A 19,107-nucleotide genomic window follows, 5' to 3' on the forward strand; every position below is an offset into this window, starting at 1 on the left:
AGTGCACATGTTCCTGTCTATATCAATGGTGTTGAGGTTGACAGCTTCAGCTTCCTAGCTGTGAACATCACCAATATCCTGTTCTGGTCCAAAGACATTGATGTCATGTGTTCACCAATGCCTTTATTTCCTCAGGAGGATAAATTTGGCATGTACCAATAGACTGCTACCAATTTTTATTGATGCACCATAAAAGGCATTCTGTCCAGATGCACACAGCTTGGTACGGCAATTACTCTGCACGTGATCGCAAGAAACTGCATATAGTTGTGGACACAGCTCAATACATCACACAAAACAGCCTGTGCTCTGTGCACTGTCTATACCTGTTGCCTCAATACAGCAGCCAGCATACTCACAGACTCCATCTGCCTCAGACACCCTTTCTGCTCCTCTCTCCTATCAGGCAAAAGATACAAAAGCCTTTATTCTGCATTTTTATCTTTTACATTAATGCACTGTGTAATCATCTGATCTGCATAGACAATCTGCAAGGCAAGCTTTTCACTGTACTTTGGTACATGTGAAAATAATAAACCAATAGTAATAGCAATAACCAACAACTTATTTGTTGGTTATCATTGTTGACCCTCCAATAACTCATCTCCATCATCCTTTCAGGCAAACTCCCACCACTAATAATTGTTTTCTAATTCTTCTGATAATCACCAATGCCTCTGAGTTACTGACCTCTCTGTTAAGTAAAATGGGATCTTTCTGCTTCCCTTTCATAATCCAACATTCTTCAATCAAACCTCCCCTTAGTCTCCTCTGCTCCAAAGAAAATGCAACTGATCTCATTTTCATTCCTCAATACCATAATTTGCTATCAACATCCTCATGAATTTCTCTGCACACATCACATCCATCCTGCGTGGTCAGCAGAACAGTACACTGTACTGTGGCTAAGGCTTAACTAATGTGCTAACCAGCTTCAGTTTTACTGCCCCAATATTGTATTCAATGCCTTGGCCAATAAAGATAAGTATCCTGTATATCTGTTTAACACTGCTGCCTGAGTGGTGATGGAAACTAATACGATAGGTACATGAATGTGCAGGGAATGGAAGGATATGGACATTGTTTAGGCAGAGAGGATTATTTTAGTTGAGCATTTGATTACTAATATAATTCAGTTGGAACAACTTTGTGGGCTGAAGTTCTCTGTGCTGTATTGTTGCACATGCTGTATCCTACCTCATCCACCGGCCCTGTTGTACTTCAAGGTACTTTTATTCGTCTATGCTTGGTAAATTGATTTATTATTGCCACATATAACAAGGTGAAAAACTTGTCTTGCATATTGTCCATGCAGATCCGTTCATTACAACAGTGCATTGAAGTAGTTCATGGTAATATAACCAAAGTGCTTCAGTACAGAGGAAGTGCAGTGCAGGTCGGCAGTATGGAGCAACATTTCCTATAGCGGGGGATCCTAGGACCAGAGGGCACAGCCTCAGAATAGGAGGATGCCCCTTTAGAACAGAAATAAGCAGGAATTTCCTTAGCCAAAGAGCAGTGAACCTGTGGAATTCATTGCCACAGACTGATACGGAGGCCAAGTCATTAGGTATATTTAATTCAGAGATTAATAGGTTCTTCATTAGCAAGGCTCTGGGGGAAAAGGCAGGAAATGGGGTTGAGAGCAGTATTAAATCAGCCACGATGGAAAGGAGAAGCACACTTGTTGGGCTGAATGCCCTAATTCTGCTCTTACGTCTTATGGTCACAACAAATTAGATTGTGAGGTTAAGAGTCTATCTTATCACACTAGGGAACTATTGAATTGTCTTATAAAAGTGGGATGGAACCTGTTCTTGAGCCTGGTGATATGTGTTTTCAGGCTATTGTATATTTTGCCCAGTGGGAAGGGCAAAAAGAACAAATGTCTGGGATGAGTGGGACCTTTAGGTTGGCTGCTTTGCCAAGGCAACAAGTGTCAACTTCTCATTGTTTCACAAGCTATCATGTATTCCCTTGCCTAGTATGGCTTTCCTTATACTGAATTAAACTCTTATGTGTCACTTTCACACCCTCTTAACCAGTGTATTGACATCTTCCTATAGCCTAGATTTTTATGCTTCACTATCAATAAAGCTACCAACTTTTCCAAATCAATGTCAATCATCTTAGTTTTGCTCCCTATATTTAAATACACAGACCTGTATGTAATTCAATAGTTGAATTTCCAAAAACCTTCACACTTTGTGTTCTGTCACTTAGGGAATTTTTAATTATCCTTGCTACTTGAAATTTCTACAAGTTTGGCCAAATATTCCACTGAAGTGTTCTTCAATATCAGCTCCTCAATTCTCCCTACTACTAGCATCAGGAAGGGCACAAAAAGGGAAACCACCACCATAAGGTCTCCATCCACATCCTACCTTGAAAATAAACTACCATCCCATGCCACACCATGGGAATGGCTTCACCACAAGGACTGTCACGTTTTGAAAAGGTATCTCACTTTCTCAAGAGCAGTAAGAAATGGGACAGAAAGGTTCCCCTTGCCAGCAACCTCCAGACAATATGTATGAATGAAAATAAAAAAAAACATTGCATTTTGGATATGACATACTGAAAAACTGACATCACATTTAATGTTGTGCATAGCTACAACCAGAATACTGGAATCAATTCAGATAAGTGAGGGAAAACAATTCATAAATTCATAATAGGAAGACAATTTTTAAAAATCCATGAAGTGGTAGTGTGGCTGTAAGTGCATAGTCAAATTCTGACTGCAAAACATCTGTATGTGAAATATAATGCATTAAGGCAAAGCCATAGAAACTGAAGCGTTGTTGGGTACAAGCTTTGGATCAAGCACCTCAGAAGAACATACTTAATTGAAGAAAGTTTGTAGATTTCAGAACTGAGGCTATATGTTTCAATATAATAAAACTGTATATACATTTTTGTAACCTCTGAGAAGTAACATTAATACAGATAACTCTAAAACAATGAGTCTTTAAGGGCTTGTAGAAACAGCATATAAACAACAAAGGAGAATTATTTTTGAATACATCAACACCGTCCACGTATCTGCCACTCTCCCCATGCAGTCACTCACATGTTAACTCTCCCTGCAGAGCAGAAGTTTCCCCGATGGGTTGTGTATTGAATCCTGGTACATGCTCAAACGTAAGTTCTCTGTAGTAGATGCGGAATCCCATCAGTATGCCATTTAAACTTCCTTCCTTTGGTGGCTAAAGAAAACAAAAGTTATTCCCATCATATCGTTTTGTAACCTAGTAATTTAATCTGGGCCTCAAAATGTCTTCTTGTTGCCTTGTTCTCTTCAAATCCCATCAAGTTATTAATGAAAACTAATTAACATTGATTTCAGGAGGTACAGGATCAGAAGCAGCATTAGCCCTATAACCTGCAATTGACCAATCCAGTCACATTCAGATAGCAGATCACAAGTTGGTTTAGTGTTAGTGCAACTATGGTCCCGGATACCTAAAAAGAAATGAGCAGCGAAGTCTTCATGGCCATGATCTCCCTACAGTGATTCCTCTAGAAAGATGTATCTAGATACCTGATGAGATCTGGGTTGGCTTTGTTGTGTTGGGAAATTGGAACAGTGATCTATCCATGGGCAACAAGTTTACATTGAAAGGAAATAATATTACTGAATTTTAGAAACCAGTAATAGCTGAATGGAAGATGAGAAAAAACTAGCAATGAATATAAAGGCAAATTGTAAAACCTTCTACAATTACATAAAAAAAGGAATAACGACACAATTAAATGCTAGTCTATTAGAAGCAGAGAATAATGAGGAGAAAGTTAATAACAAAGCTACAAGAGTAAAACATCATCTTTGTAAAGATGTAGCATGTTAGAGGGTCGGGAGGTTTTGAAAACCCAGCAAAGAATAATCAAGAAATTAATAATGGTAGAGAAAATAGAATTGAAGAATAAATTATAAAGAAATATAAAACAGATTGTAAAAGATTGGATTATAGAAATAAATATCTTCCCGTGCAAACAGAAACAGATGCCATTTTGATGGAGTCAGGAAATACAATTGCCCAGAACTTCCAGTGAACCTGAAAGGTGTACTGCACTTAGGCAGATTTGCCAGGGCAATAGGCATTTTGGTCTTCACTCCATCATAATTCAGTTATGTCTGAGGCGTCAAAAAGCCAGGCATCGCATTCAGAAATCTGCTGCCTGTTCCTCCTCTCCCAGAACCAGATTCCATAGATTGGCCTAGGGGTCCTTGTATCAGAGGTTCTCTGGCATTAGAAATGCTCTGGTTTCTTGAACGTGATGAGGGAGACTGGAATGGATCAATCTGGCAATTGTTTGGTTGGGTGGTAGAAATAAGAGATCAGGTCAATGTCTGTGCTGGGCTGCGGGAGAGTAGGGAACACTCCTATATTTGCAATTGGGAAACAGAGGAAGTGTTTGACCTGATATATGTTACAGCAAGCAGGGGAATCAGTATAAAACATACTACTTAATGAGGGGGAACAAGAGGTGTGGTTGGGGAGTCTGAGCCAGTATTCTGGGAGCGGCTTGGAAGCAGGGAGCCTAGTCTGTTCTATACTTAGGATCAGGCACATGAGACAGTACAGACACCAATGGGCAGATTAGTCAGAGCAGTAGTGTTGAGGGGGAGGGAGAGAAAAAATGTTTGTCCATGTATGTGAGGGAGATCAAATATGGGTTTTGAGTGTTGAACAGGGATTGGAAGATGGTACAGGGTTTGTGTTAAGAGTTTAAGGGGTCAAGGATTAAGGTGCTGTGTTTTAATTTGTATATTGACTCAGAATTGACCAATGACAACAGTCTTCAGGAAAATATGATCCATGCAATGTTGCAAATATTCCTTTGCACTAGGAATGACATAATCAAAATCATTCTTGATATGGGAATTGCATCTGTGCCACCAGGGTGGCACACCATAAGAATTACCTTGCCTAAATTCCTGATCGGCACTTCCGGACCCTAAGTAGTCACATATGTGATTTATTCCACATCAAACTGATTTTCATTTGTGCGAAGCTGAAAATACCAGCACCATGCGTTTTCAGTTTCCAGACAATTGTGTTCTTACATTGCAAAAATGGAGGAACCAAGGTTCTAGTGAGAATTAGGGAAATAACCTATTTAATACCAGTACGTGAGGTGGCACAGTATGGTACCAGGCAATCCGGGTTCAAAACCTGTCACTGCCTGTAAGAAGTTTATATGCTCTCCCCCCAGACCGTGTGGACTTTCTCTGAGTGTTCCGGTTTCCTCACACAGTCCAAAGACTTCGTGGTTGGTAGGTTAATCGGTCGTTGTAAATTGTCATGTGATTAGATTAGGATTAAATCAAGGTTTGCTGGGCAGTGTGGCTTGAAGGTCTGTAAGGACCTATTCCACGCTGTATCTCATTAAATAAAAAAACAAATAAATAAATTGTACTGAAGAAATTATTGAGACTGGAAAGCAACATTTTTTGGTCTTGATTTCCTACATCTTAGTTCAAGTTCAGTTTATTGCCATTCAACTGTACACATGTATGTATACCGCCAAATGAAACAACTTTACTCTGGACCAAGCTGCGCAACGCAGTATATATAACTCACACACAACACATAAAGTAATATTATCACAAATAAAATAACAAGTAACAAGGTGCATTTAAGACATATGCTAAAAAGTAAACAGCATAATGCTATAGGTGCTCCACGTGTGATGAGACGTGGGTGGTGGTAGGGAGTTCAGTAGTCTTGCAACCTGGGGGAAAGAAGCTGTTACCCATGCTAACAGTTCTTGTCCTGATGCCACAGTACCTCTTGCCTAATGGTAGGGGGTCAAAGAGATTGTTGGATGGATGGGAGGGGCCACAGAATATATTGAAGGCCTTGGTATGCAGTGCTCTGAATAAGTATCTCTGATGGGTGAAAGGGAGACCCTGATGAATCCTAGAACTAGAGGGTACAGCCTCAAAATTGAGGGGCAACCTTTTAGAACAGAGGGAAGGAGGATTTTTTTTAGCCAGAGAGTAGAGAATCTGTGGAATGCTCTGCCACAGACTGCGGTGGAGGCCAAGTCCGTGGGTGTATTTAAGGTGGAAGCTGATAGTTTCCTGATCAGTCAGGGCATCAAAGGATATGGCGAGAAGGCTGGTGTAAGGGGTTGAATGGGATCAGCCAGGAAGGAATGGTGGAACAGACTTGATGGACTGAATTTCCCAATTTTGCTCCTATGTCTCGTGGTCTTATGGTATTATGATCCTCTCGGCAGTCCTTGCAATCCTTTGTAGGAACTTACGGCCAGATGCTTTGCAATTTCTATACCAAAAGGGAAATTAAATGAGTTGTTAATGGACATAGAAGATGGTTAGAATTTCCTACACTTTAGAATTAGCACCATGAATTAAAATGTCACCCTGTTATTCAGGAAAAATAAAACAATGAACAGCAGTAATTTGACTGACATCAGTAACAGAAAATCATAGAAATTACTAGCACAGAAAGAAATCATTGTATCTGCACTGGCTGAATAATGATTATTTGGCATAATCCGTCATTCTGCATTTGCTCCATGATCATGTAAGTTACTACATATCAAGTGGACATTCCAGTATTATTTAAGAAAGATGAGGATTCTGCCTTTACAACTCTTTTAGACATTGAGTTCCAGCCCTCACTGCCTTCTTGTAGAAAGATTTTCTTAAATCCTCTATAATACTTCTCATCATTAATTTCAGTCTATGTGCCTCGTTACAAACATCTTTGCAAAGGGAAGCAGTTCCTCCAGTCCCCTCTAACCAGAACTCTGATAATTTTATACACCTTAATTAAATCTCCCTCAGCCCCCTCTATTTCCAACTCACTTATCTCATCTTTCCTCTTGACATTAAGACAGGGAAACAAATATAAATCCCAAAAGTTCCTCAGAGAATTTTCGATTAAATTCCATTTGCGACTTCTCAACATCCTGACTAGGCCAGTAATTACTTGCTGCAGTTTACAGCTTTCTTGATAGGACTTGTCATTAGGGATATGCCAGCTAAACACTGAAGCTAGCATGATAAAATGGAGGTTCAACATGTATTTATAGAAGGGAAATTGTGCTTGAAACATTTGCTGGCCTATTATTTTTTGTGGGTGTAACTTGCAAAGCCATTAAGAGGGATTCACAAGTTATTGTGTTTTTGGATTTCACAAAACATTTGATGAGCTACTATGCAGGAGATTACAACATCAAGTATCAAAAGACTACGAATAATATCTTAGCACGTGCAGAGAGTAGAGCAGGAATAAGCAGGAATTTTAAGTACATTCTATAACTTGTGAACCATCTTGGATATATCGTGAGAACGTGGCTCTTGTGCATGCAGCTGACTGTGCAGTGAATTGACTGGGGGGCTCCCATGTGCGAGAGGCACTCACTTTATGTGTGGGCTTTTGAGTGCACACGTTTTTCGTCTCGGCGGGACTGGTTCACAAGTTGCCCAGCATGTACTGTGGGTAACGTGACTCACAAACATTTGATCATACTGCTCTGTTATCGTTTGATCATGAAAACGTTTGATCATACTGCTCTGTTATCGTTCTTGATCGTGAAAAAGTTACAACCAAATGACTTAGCTAAGCAGTCTGAGTGCAATGTATCCAAACTTTCTGATTACACAAAAGTGAATGATGGCTGAACAGACCATGTTGCTAGTTTAAACTAATCCCATCTGGGATTATACCTATCCACATGGTCTCTATCCCTCCACTTCCTGCCTGTTCATACACCTGTCTAAATGCTTCTTAAACACTGCCATCATATCTGCTTCTGCTACTTCCTCTGGTACTACATTCGAAGCACCTACCACTCTTTACGTAAGTAAATCAAAGAGGAGCACAACCTTGTCGTAGCGTTTGGAGGCTTGTGTGCCTCAATGACCCAGGGAGCTATGTTGACTAGAGTCAGGGCCTTGTGCTTTGGCTCTTGGTAGAGTCACCCATGCCAAACAGGTCAAAGGATAGAGGCCAGACTAAGTGTGGTCCATCATTCCTCCGGGTTTGAGGGGTTGAGCTCAGGGCTAACAACTTTGAATGGTCAAAAGAAATTGTTACAGAAACAGCAAAGAAGAAAATTTCTACATCTGTGTGTGACGGTATGGACAGGCAGAGATGGAGGGCTTTCATTGCTGCCCTAAATGCCAGTGGCATAATGGACAGTAAGTACTGTAAATCTCCTTTAAAATTCTCTCCTCTAACCTTAAAACATTCAAAGTAAATTTATTATTAAAGTACATGTATATTACTAAATACCACCTTGAGATTTACTTTCTTGCAGGAATTTATGAAAAAAATAGAATTTATGAAAAATTATACAGAACAAGGCCTTAGTTCAGAGTAGTACTACAGAAGTTATCCACGTTGGTTCAGAAACCTAACGGATGTAGGGTAATAACTTTTGCTGAACCTGGAACTGTGGGATCTAAGGTTTCCGTACCTCCTGCCCAACAGCAGCAGCAAGAAAAGGACAAGGCCAGGATGGTAGGGAAGTTTGATGATGGATGCTGCTTCCATGTAAATATATTTAATGGTGGGGAAGGCTTTGCCTGAGGTGGATTAAGCTGTGTACACCACCTTCTGTTGCCCTTTTCACTCCTCATTATCTCCCCTTTCTATGCCTCTCATAATTTTATAAACTTGTATCAGGTTGCCTCTCTGCCACTGATTATCCAGAGAAAACAATACCAACTTATCCAACCTCTCTGAATAGCTAATATTCTCTAATTCAGAATCTCTTCTGCAGCTTCTCCAAAGCTTCCAAATTCTTCTGTAATGCAGTTAGCAGAACTGCACATAGTACTCCAAAGCTGACCTACTCAAAGACTTATGCATGTGCAACAGCACTTCCCAACCTTTGTATTCAACACCCTAACCAATGTCTACTTGTGTTACCACTTTCGGAGACAATGGAATTGCACCTCAAGATCCCAAATCTTTGGAATCTCTACCCAACCTGAAAATTGTTGGGATTAAGGATTAAGTGTAACTAAGACATGAATTAAGGGACAAGGGAATTTTAAGAGTTGAGATGGAAGATCAGTCTTAATCTCATTGAATAGTTAACAGCTTTGAAAGGCCAGATGGAGATCCAAAGGACTGTAGATGCCAGGCGGTCCAGATGAAAGGTCTCAACCCAAAATGTTGCCTATTTTGCTCCAGACCCACTAAGTTTTTCCAGTGCTTTTTGTGTAAAGGACCAGATTCCTGTTTTTGTAAACCAGAATTTGAAATGGATGTACTGTATGGATCCAGAAAATTCCTGATTTTTCTTGCATGAGAAAAATTAGGTACTGACTGAACAAAATAAATAACCGTTCCATTCAACTGAACAGATGGGAAAGCTTCTGACTGGTAATAACTAAACATTCAAAACTATTCAATCTAATCTGCTGATTCTTTTCACAAAACTCTCCAAGCAAATGGTTGCCACAAAATAAAGCAAACAGGTTTTCTGAGCATTTTTTTTCCCTCACATGGCTCTCACGGGCAAATCCACGTAATAGGAGCAATTTATATCCTAGTTAAGCTAGCCAGCTAGTATAGCAGCTCGCAGGTTTCAGTACAGCCTTGTGCTTTGTTTTCTCTGTGTAATGAACTATACATCTGGAGTGTTATGTATAATTGCAGGTCCATAGTGAGCTTGCTTTTGGTTCATTGGGCAAAATGCAATGGCCTAGAAATTCAATCATGTGGTGTATTTTTTTAAAGCATTTTATGATTGATATTGTTGCATAAAATTGCAGGATGCAATCCACAATTAATAGCGTTAATAGAGCATAGTGCAAACTTGGAACAGAAGCCTCTCTGTGTGCCTGATGTACAAACGTTTGTACATACTGAGCGACATAGATCCTGGAAATCCAATCAAGTAATACTGTTCTTTCTTTCTGTGTAATGTAATTGATTTTAACCTAGTGTGAAATGCATTAACAACCATTTCTGGTTCATTTCATATCAGTCCAGAAATTAGAATGGACACTTCTCGAGTGAGTTATCCTTGTGAACACTGTTATTTCTAACACCCCTCCTGACTTCACTACGGAACTGACAGTGAATGCTGAATTGCCCTTTCAGAATATTCCGGACCTTGGCTACAAACTGAAATTTTCAGTTAGGATTGGGAGAAGCGAACTCTGGCATTTGTGAAGTGGATCAGGTCAGGGTGAAAATGAAGATTAGTAGAACAGGTGGGCATATGCTGATTGTGGGTTTTTAATGAGGGAAGAGATTGCTTCAGTCTAGGTGCGAGGTGACAAGGATGGAGAGATCTCAGAGTAGCAGAGATCTCATTTGGGCAGAATGCCAGCAAGAAAACAGAATGCTGTAGGTCCCCAATCACAGGCTACCAAGAGCTCCTTTTACGTATACCCTGTGGTCCACAGGGGCAGGAGGGTGGCTGCAACCAGGAAATATCCAGTTAAAATTTCGGGGTGATGTAAAGCATCTCAAAAATGAATGTTACAAGACTCACAATGGGGGAAAAAAAAGATCATAAAACATAGGAGTAGAATTAGGCAATTTGGCCCATCGAGTCTGCTCCACCATTCAATCATGGCTGATTTAGTTACCTTCTCAAACCCATTCTCTTGCTTTTCCCCCATAACCTTTGATACCCTTATAGGTTGTCTGTACAAGCACAACCCCAAGGGCACTGAGAAAATTAGTTCTATCTGCCTCTAGGCCAGGAGACTCAAAGACCCTGAAAACGCTTTGTGTGTCCTCGACGGGTGTTGTCCTAAATGTTTACCTCGTTCGGTACAATAGTGCTTGTTGGAGGACAGCAGTGGTAGAAAAGCTGCTGCCCTTGGGGAAATAAAAACTGATTGGTACTGCAACAGCAGACAAATACTGCCTTAGGGCAGAGCCAGAAGACCTAGTGATGTACCAAGGTCTGAGAAATGCTCTTTCACCCTTGAAGCCCACGCAGACGTGCAGGAATAACATCAGTTGGCACAGCCCCATGTCAGCAGAAGAGAAGAAATTGACAAAATGCTCATGATTAATTGCATTAATAGGAAATCATTTTCACTAGCATCCTGAAGGTCTGAACATTGTTTCATGTTGTTCTTTAGCAGAAACAGATCTGTGTGAATCTTGCTATCAGAGAGGAAGGATTCAAGATATATCAGTGAAGTTCCAGACACTCCTTCCATTCAACCAATGTTACATGAGTATTACTAAACTATGGTAACAGGATAAACAGAAGCTCTATTGCCAGGAGGATAATTTCAATCGTGTTGTTATAATGAATAAATCACTACTAAAAAGATTAAAGCTATTTACTACAGCGTACATGTCTTTTTATACAGCCAATATTTCACCAGCAATTTTCAGTTGTTTGTTCTGCTAAGTATACAAAAGCAGTAATGTCTGTAATCCACTGCAATATCAGATACACATAATACATGTTTATCTGGCATCAAATTTCAAAGCATTTAAAGAAATTCCATATTATAGATAAAGCATGCTGAGATATCATAATTAAAATGTCATGATAACTTTAACAAGCCTTTGAATGTTCTGTAATTTTGATGATTATGTCTTTTCTGCAGTGTAATTGAAATAATGTTCTTATGATAAATGTAAAACCAAGTCTTTGTGTATTTCATTAACTGAGCAAATACCTTCAACACACAGAGCATTTAATTACAAACCAGAGACACTGACTTACCTGCCAATGAACATGGACTGAGGTAGTTGTACATGGAATCACAGACAGAATAACTGGTGGCTCACTGGGCACTGAGGAAAAAAAAACAAAATTATGGGTGAAGCAACTGACACCACATTGGGGCAAATCGTTCAAACTACTAATTGCCAGGTAATCACTGTACTTATGGCCAAATGCACATCATTCTTACTTCCTGTGCTATCCTTGCCAAATTCCCTTTGGAGTTTGGCAGTCAACTTGTTCGCTGAAGGCAAAGTTATTCCTCTGTTATAATCTCTGTAATTTCAGAGGTGATGAATGTGAAAACCTTTGGTGATGTTTTTTGGCAGCATGATTTTTGAGCTGATGAGAGGGGTAAGTATTATGTGACTTAATCTCTGCCAGTAAAACATCCCAGTAGGCTGAGGTTCATGGCTAAGGGTGGCTGTGAATAATTGGAAGGAAGGGTGAATTTAAAAAAACCTCCAATTATAGTTCAAACAACAGGAATTCTGCAGATGCTGGAAATTCAAGCAACATACATCAAAGTTGCTGGTAAACGCAGCAGGCCAGGCAGCATCTATAGGAAGAGGCGCAGTCGACGTTTCAGGCCGAGACCCTTCGTCAGGACTAACTGAAGGAAGAGTGAGTAAGGGATTTGAAAGCTGGAGGGGGAGGGGGAGATGCAAAATGATAGGAGAAGACAGGAGGGGGAGGGATAGAGCCGAGAGCTGGACAGGTGATAGGCAAAAGGGGATACGAGAGGATCATGGGACAGGAGGTCCGGGAAGAAAGACAAGGCTGGGGGGCGGTGACCCAGAGGATGGGCAAGAGGTATATTCAGAGGGACAGAGGGAGAAAAAGGAGAGTGAGAGAAAGAATGTGTGCATAAAAAAGAGTAACAGATGGGGTACGAGGGGGAGGTGGGGCCTAGCGGAAGTTAGAGAAGTCAATGTTCATGCCATCAGGTTGGAGGCTACCCAGACGGAATATAAGGTGTTGTTCCTCCAACCTGAGTGTGGCTTCATCTTGACAGTAGAGGAGGCCGTGGATAGACATGTCAGAATGGGAATGGGATGTGGAATTAAAATGTGTGGCCACTGGGAGATCCTGCTTTCTCTGGCGGACAGAGCGTAGGTGTTCAGCAAAGCGGTCTCCCAGTCTGCGTCGGGTCTCACCAATATATAAAAGGCCACATCGGGAGCACCGGACGCAGTATATCACCCCAGTCGACTCACAGGTGAAGTGATGCCTCACCTGGAAGGACTGTTTGGGGCCCTGAATGGTGGTAAGGGAGGAAGTGTAAGGGCATGTGTAGCACTTGTTCCGCTTACACGGATAAGTGCCAGGAGGGAGATCATTGGGGAGGGATGGGGGGGACGAATGGACAAGGGAGTTGTGTAGGGAGCGATCCCTGCGGAATGCAGAGAGAGGGGGGGAGGGAAAGATATGCTTAGTGGTGGGATCCCGTTGGAGGTGGCGGAAGTTACGGAGAATAATATGTTGGACCCGGAGGCTGGTGGGGTGGTAGGTGAGGACCAGGGGAACCCTATTCCTAGTGGGGTGGTGGGAGGATGGAGTGAGAGCAGATGTACGTGAAATGGGGGAGATGCGTTTAAGAGCAGAGTTGATAGTGGAGGAAGGGAAGCCCCTTTCTTTAAAAAATGAAGACATCTCCCTCGTCCTAGAATGAAAAGCCTCATCCTGAGAGCAGATGCGGCGGAGACGGAGGAATTGCGAGAAGGGGATGGCGTTTTTGCAAGAGACAGGGTGAGAAGAGGAATAGTCCAGATAGCTGTGAGAGTCAGTAGGCTTATAGTAGACATCAGTGGATAAGCTGTCTCCAGAGACAGAGACAGAAAGATCTAGAAAGGGGAGGGAGGTGTCGGAAATGGACCAGGTAAACTTGAGGGCAGGGTGAAAGTTGGAGGCAAAGTTAATAAAGTCAACGAGTTCTGCATGCGTGCAGGAAGCAGCGCCAATGCAGTCGTCGATGTAGCAAAGGAAAAGTGGGGGACAGATACCAGAATAGGCACGGAACATAGATTGTTCCACAAACCCAACAAAAAGGCAGGCATAGCTAGGACCCACACGGGTGCCCATAGCTACACCTTTAGTTTGGAGGAAATGGGAGGAGCAAAAGGAGAAATTATTAAGAGTAAGGACTAATTCTGCTAGACGGAGCAGAGTGGTGGTAGAGGGGAACTGATTAGGTCTGGAATCCAAAAAGAAGCGTAGAGCTTTGAGACCTTCCTGATGGGGGATGGAAGTATATAGGGACTGGACATCCAAGGTGAAAATAAAGCGGTGGGGGCCAGGGAACTTAAAATCATCGAAAAGTTTAAGAGCGTGAGAAGTGTCACGAACATAGGTCGGAAGGGATTGAACAAGGGGTGATAAAACAGTGTCGAGGTATGCAGAAACGAGTTCGGTGGGGCAGGAGCAAGCTGAGACAATAGGTCGGCCAGGACAGGCAGGTTTGTGGATCTTGGGTAGGAGGTAGAAACGGGAAGTGCGGGGTGTGGGAACTATAAGGTTGGTAGCAGTGGATGGGAGATCCCCTGAGCGGATAAAGTCGTTGATAGTGTGGGAGACAATGGCCTGGTGCTCCTTAGTGGGGTCACGATCGAGGGGTAAATAAGAGGAGGTATCCGCGAGTTGTCGCTGTGCCTCGGCAAGGTAGAGGTCAGTACGCCAGACTACAACAGCACCCCCTTTATCAGCGGGTTTAATAATAAGGTTAGGATTAGTGCGGAGGGAGTGGAGAGCAGAGCGTTCCGAAGGAGTGAGGTTGGAATGGGGACAAGGTGCGGTGAAGTCCAATTATAGTTTCCCTCTTTAAATGTTGAATGAGTTAAAAATTGAGAATCTTTTTGGCTCTATTGAATTCATTATTAACAGATCACAAGCATCCCATTCACCCCATTCCACAGCCCATGCCCCTAGAGTCCAAGCAAATGAGATTTCCTCATCAAGGTTTCACTCAGTCAGAGGATCCCCTTCCGTTCCACCACCTCCCCCCCCTCCACCATTCAAAAGTCCAGCACTACCTGGATCACTGGCTGGCATGGAAACTCAGAAACAAAAAGAGATTGGCTGAAATGGCACAAAGTGGTGACCTGAAGATCTCAAGCAAATGATAGGTTAATCAATCCAGTTCAATAAGATTCTGTATTTCTTGTTAATCTATCAGATGTCCAGACTGAAATATTATCCTTTACTACTAATTAACTTACTCTAAATGTAAGAGGGATTTTCTTTTGTTCCTCTCTCACCTTGTTTAGATTCCAGAGATTGACAACTCAGGTTTTAGAGAACTACTTTTCCCTACACATTCCTTAAGAACTTGGCACATAACTTTTAAGCTCTTATCTTTGTCATTTTCAATCCATGGACTTATTGTGCAGCAGTCATACAGAGAGCAACATCTATCCCACTATTTTACTTGATTCAGCCACTCAGAGTGAAAATATGATGGAAGCCGGCTGGATAAGCACAAATCTCAGCACTACAAGGAAGCAAGTCTGATTCAGATATCAAATTACAGAAGCAATGAAGGAATGCCACCAGAACATTTGTGGTCTGATTGTTTAAATTCACAGTGGTGTGTTATTTGCACATTGTCTGTTGGTTGCATCCTTCAAATATAAATATCTTTTCAAAATATATTTGTTCAGTAATTTAGCAATTTAATGCCAATCTTTCCTTAAAAAAATCATTCACCCTGAATATGAACAACATCAGACTTTAAAAAATTTCCATTTGCATGCTCCTTATATGAATATGTCAGAACATAACCCGTATTTATTACACAGTGAGTGCATGGAACGCCTTGCCAGGGGTGGTGATAGAGACAGATACACACTAGGGGCACTTAAGAAACTCCTAGATGGGCACATGGATGATAGAAAAATGGAAGGCTATAAAGGAGAGACGGGTTAGATCCATCTTAAGATTAGATTAAAAGGTTGGCACACCATCAATGGCTGAAGACCCTGTAATGTGCTGTAACATTCTATGCTCTATGTGTGGGCACATGGCCAAGTGGTTAAGGCATTGGACTAGCGACCTGAAGGTCGTGAGTTCGAGCCCCAGCCGAGGCAACGTGTTGTGTCCTTGAGCAAGGCACTTAATCACACATTGCTCTGCAACGACACTGGTTCCAAGCCGTATGGGTCCTAATGCCCTTCCCTTGGACAACATTGGTGTCGTGGAGAGGGGAGACTTGCAGCATGGGCAACTGCTGGTCTTCCACACAACCTCGCCCAGGCCTGCGCCCTGGAGAGTGAAGACTTTCCAGGAGCAGATCCATGGTCTTGCACGACTGACAGATGCCTTTAACCTCTGTATTTCATATCTGAGAATGTGTTGAAAATGACACAAAGCTTCCTTACAACCCAACCGCACACCTGAGAAGCACATCAGTTGTATCCTCATTTTTTAAGATGGAAAGAACCACCTTTTGGTCTTACGTGGTTGAACTGAGCAGTCCATGATAGTCCAAAGCCTTGATTTTTCCTGGTTTGGGACTGCATTCTTTTACATCACTTGTGCTGAATGTACTTGAGTTAATTTATGAAATTTCAAACAGTTTAGAGCATTTATGATATTCTCAGAGAAATTTGGCTGGAGGCAATCGAAGGAAATACAGTGCAACAGATATTCTCATTTAACTCAGAGGATTCACAAAAATATATAATCTTAACTGTGGAGTTTAACTGAGTTCATAGTGGTAGGGGGCACAATATTGTCATGCATTATGCATGGAGAAACCACAGGTGTATTATTTTATCATTGCTTTCAAGATTTTGTTGTACTGAGAGAATTATTCTCCTGGCTCAGTAAGTTTCACCTTAATTCCACTGAGACTAACATCATGATTTTCTGTTGCCTATACTCAGGACAATCTTTGTCAGATTACACTACTTCTGACATTTTCCTATATTAAAGGTGTTAGACAAACAGAACTGAATGTTCTTGTTAATTCAGCATTTAGGATTGCAAGCACGGATTTCGGCATTTATTGTACTTTGCATGGAATGTGCTGTAAAATATGCAGCAATATAGTTTTCACTTTAAAACTCATTTCTAAATTACTTCAGCCAGAGAACCAGTGCATGAATATTTTGGGGGTTCTTTACATGTGTTTCGAATATTGGAATATGAAACAGCTTTCATCAAATTAGTGTCTTAATTAGTGAACTCAACGTACATTGAATGTGTATAGCAGGGTTGGTAGACAACACAATAAATATTTAGACAATAAGACAATAAGACCATAAGACAAAGAAACAGAATTAGGCCATTCAGCCCATCGAGTCTGCTCCACCATTCCATCATGGCTGATCCTAGATCCCACTCAACCCCCATATACCTGCCTCCTCGCCATAACCTTGGATTTCCTGGCCAATCAGGAAACTGTCAATTTTTGCTTTAAATATAGGCATGGTCTTGGTTTCCACAGCTGTTTGTGGCAGACCATTCCACAGATTCTCTACTCTCTGGCTAAAAAATCTTCCTCCTTACCTCTGTTCTAAAGGGTCACCCCTCAATGTTGAGGCTGTACCCTCTAGCTCTGGACACCCCCACCATAGAAAACATCCTCTCCACATTCACCTTATCTAGTCCTTTCAACATTAGGAAGGTTTAAATAAGATTCCTCTCCCCCCCCAACGTTCTTCTAAATTCCAGAAAATACAGGCCCAAAGCTGCCAAACACTCTGCATAGTTAAAACCTTCATTTCCAGAATCATCCTCGTAAACCATCTCTGGACTCCCCAATGACAACACATCTTTTCTGAGATATGGGGTCCAAAAGTGTTGATAATACTTCAAGTACAGCCTGACTAGTGTCTTATAAAGCCTCAACATTACCTTCATGCTTTTATATTCTATTCCCCTTGAAATGAATGCCAACACTGCACTTGCGTTCTTTATCACAGACTCAATCTGTAAATTAACCATCTGGGAGTCTTGCACGAGGACTCCCAAGTCCCTTTGCACCTCTGATGTTTGAATTTTCTCCTCATTTAGAAAATAGTCTGCACTTTTGTTCCTTTTACCAAAATGCATTATCATACATTTTCCAACACTGTATTCCATCTGCCACTTTTTTGCCCATTCTTCTAATCTGTCTAAATCTTTCTGCAATCACATTACTTCCCCAGAACTACCTACCCCTCTACCTATCTTCATATCATCTACAAACTTTGCCACAAAGCCATCAATTCCATTATCCAAATCACTGACAAACAATGTGAAAAGCAACAGTCCCAATACTGGCCCCTGAGGAAAACCACTAGTCACTGGCAGCCAACCAGAAAATGCCCCCTTTATTCCCATTCACTGCCTCCTGCCCATCAGCCATTCCTCTATCCACGCCAGTGTCTTTCCTGTAATGCCATGGGATTTTATCTTGTTAAGCAGCCTCATGTGTGGCACCTTATAAAATGCCTTCTGAATTCCAAGTAAATGACATCCACTGTCTCTCCCTTGTCCATCCTGCTTGCTACTTCCTTGAAGAATTCTAAAAGATTTGTCAGGCAAGATTTTCCTTTACACAAATCATGTACACTTTGACTTATTTTATCATTAGTCTCCAAGTACCCTGTAACCTCATCCTTAATAATGGACTCTAACACTTTCCCAACCACTGAGGTTAGGCTAACTGGCCTATAATTTCTGTTCTTTTGCCTTCCTCCCTTCTTAAAGAGTGGAATGATATTCGCAATATGCCAGCTCTCTGGAACCATGCCAGAATCATGTGATTCTTGAAAGATGATACCCAATGCGTCTGCTACCTCTTCGGCAACCTCTCTCTGGATTCTGGGATGCAGTCCATCTGGTGCAGGTGACTTATCCACCTTAAGACTTTTTAAGTTTGCCTTAAGTTATCCTTTGTAATAGCAATGACTCTCACTCCTGCTCCCTGACACTCATGGACCTCTGGGCACATTGCTAGTCTCTTCTACAGTGAAGACATATTAAGTTCATCCCCATTACTACCTCACCAGCATCATTTTCCAGTGGTCCAATATCAACTCTCACCTCCCTTTTAGTCTTCATATAACTGAAAAATAACTTTCAGTAACCTGCTTTATATTATTGGCAGTTTGCCCTCATATTTCATCTTTTCCTTCTTATGGCTTTTTTAGATGCTTTTTGTTGGATTTTAAAAACTTCCCAAATATCCAACTTCTCAGTCACTTTTGCTACATTATATGCCCTTTCCTTGGCTATTATGTAGTCAGCTTCCTTTGTCATCCACAGTTGCTTAGCCCTGCCATTTGAGAACTATTTCTTCTGTGGGACATACCTATCCTGTGCCTTGTGAACTATTCCCAGAAACTTCAGCCACCTCTACTCTGCCAGTATACTCTGCCAATCCACCTGGGAAAGCTCCTCTTTTATGCTTCTGAAATTCCCTTTTTTCCCCAT

General features: G+C 41.4%; 1 protein-coding gene across 2 annotated transcripts in view; it reads right to left on the reverse strand.

The window, feature by feature from the left end:
* The window catches only part of sdk1a (sidekick cell adhesion molecule 1a), a 779,580-nt gene that overhangs the window by 72,103 nt on the left and 688,370 nt on the right, over positions 1-19,107 (reverse strand). For both annotated transcript variants that reach the window (XM_063058961.1, XM_063058960.1), the window contains exons 32-33: positions 11,692-11,762; positions 3,074-3,209 (exon numbers count right to left, since the gene is read on the reverse strand). In XM_063058961.1, the coding sequence (XP_062915031.1) occupies positions 3,074-3,209; positions 11,692-11,762 (207 nt within the window). The remainder of the gene's footprint in view (positions 1-3,073; positions 3,210-11,691; positions 11,763-19,107) is intronic.

The sequence above is a fragment of the Mobula hypostoma genome, chromosome 9 (genome assembly GCF_963921235.1).
Source record: "Mobula hypostoma chromosome 9, sMobHyp1.1, whole genome shotgun sequence".
In the NCBI taxonomy this organism is placed as follows: Eukaryota; Metazoa; Chordata; class Chondrichthyes; order Myliobatiformes; family Myliobatidae; genus Mobula; species Mobula hypostoma.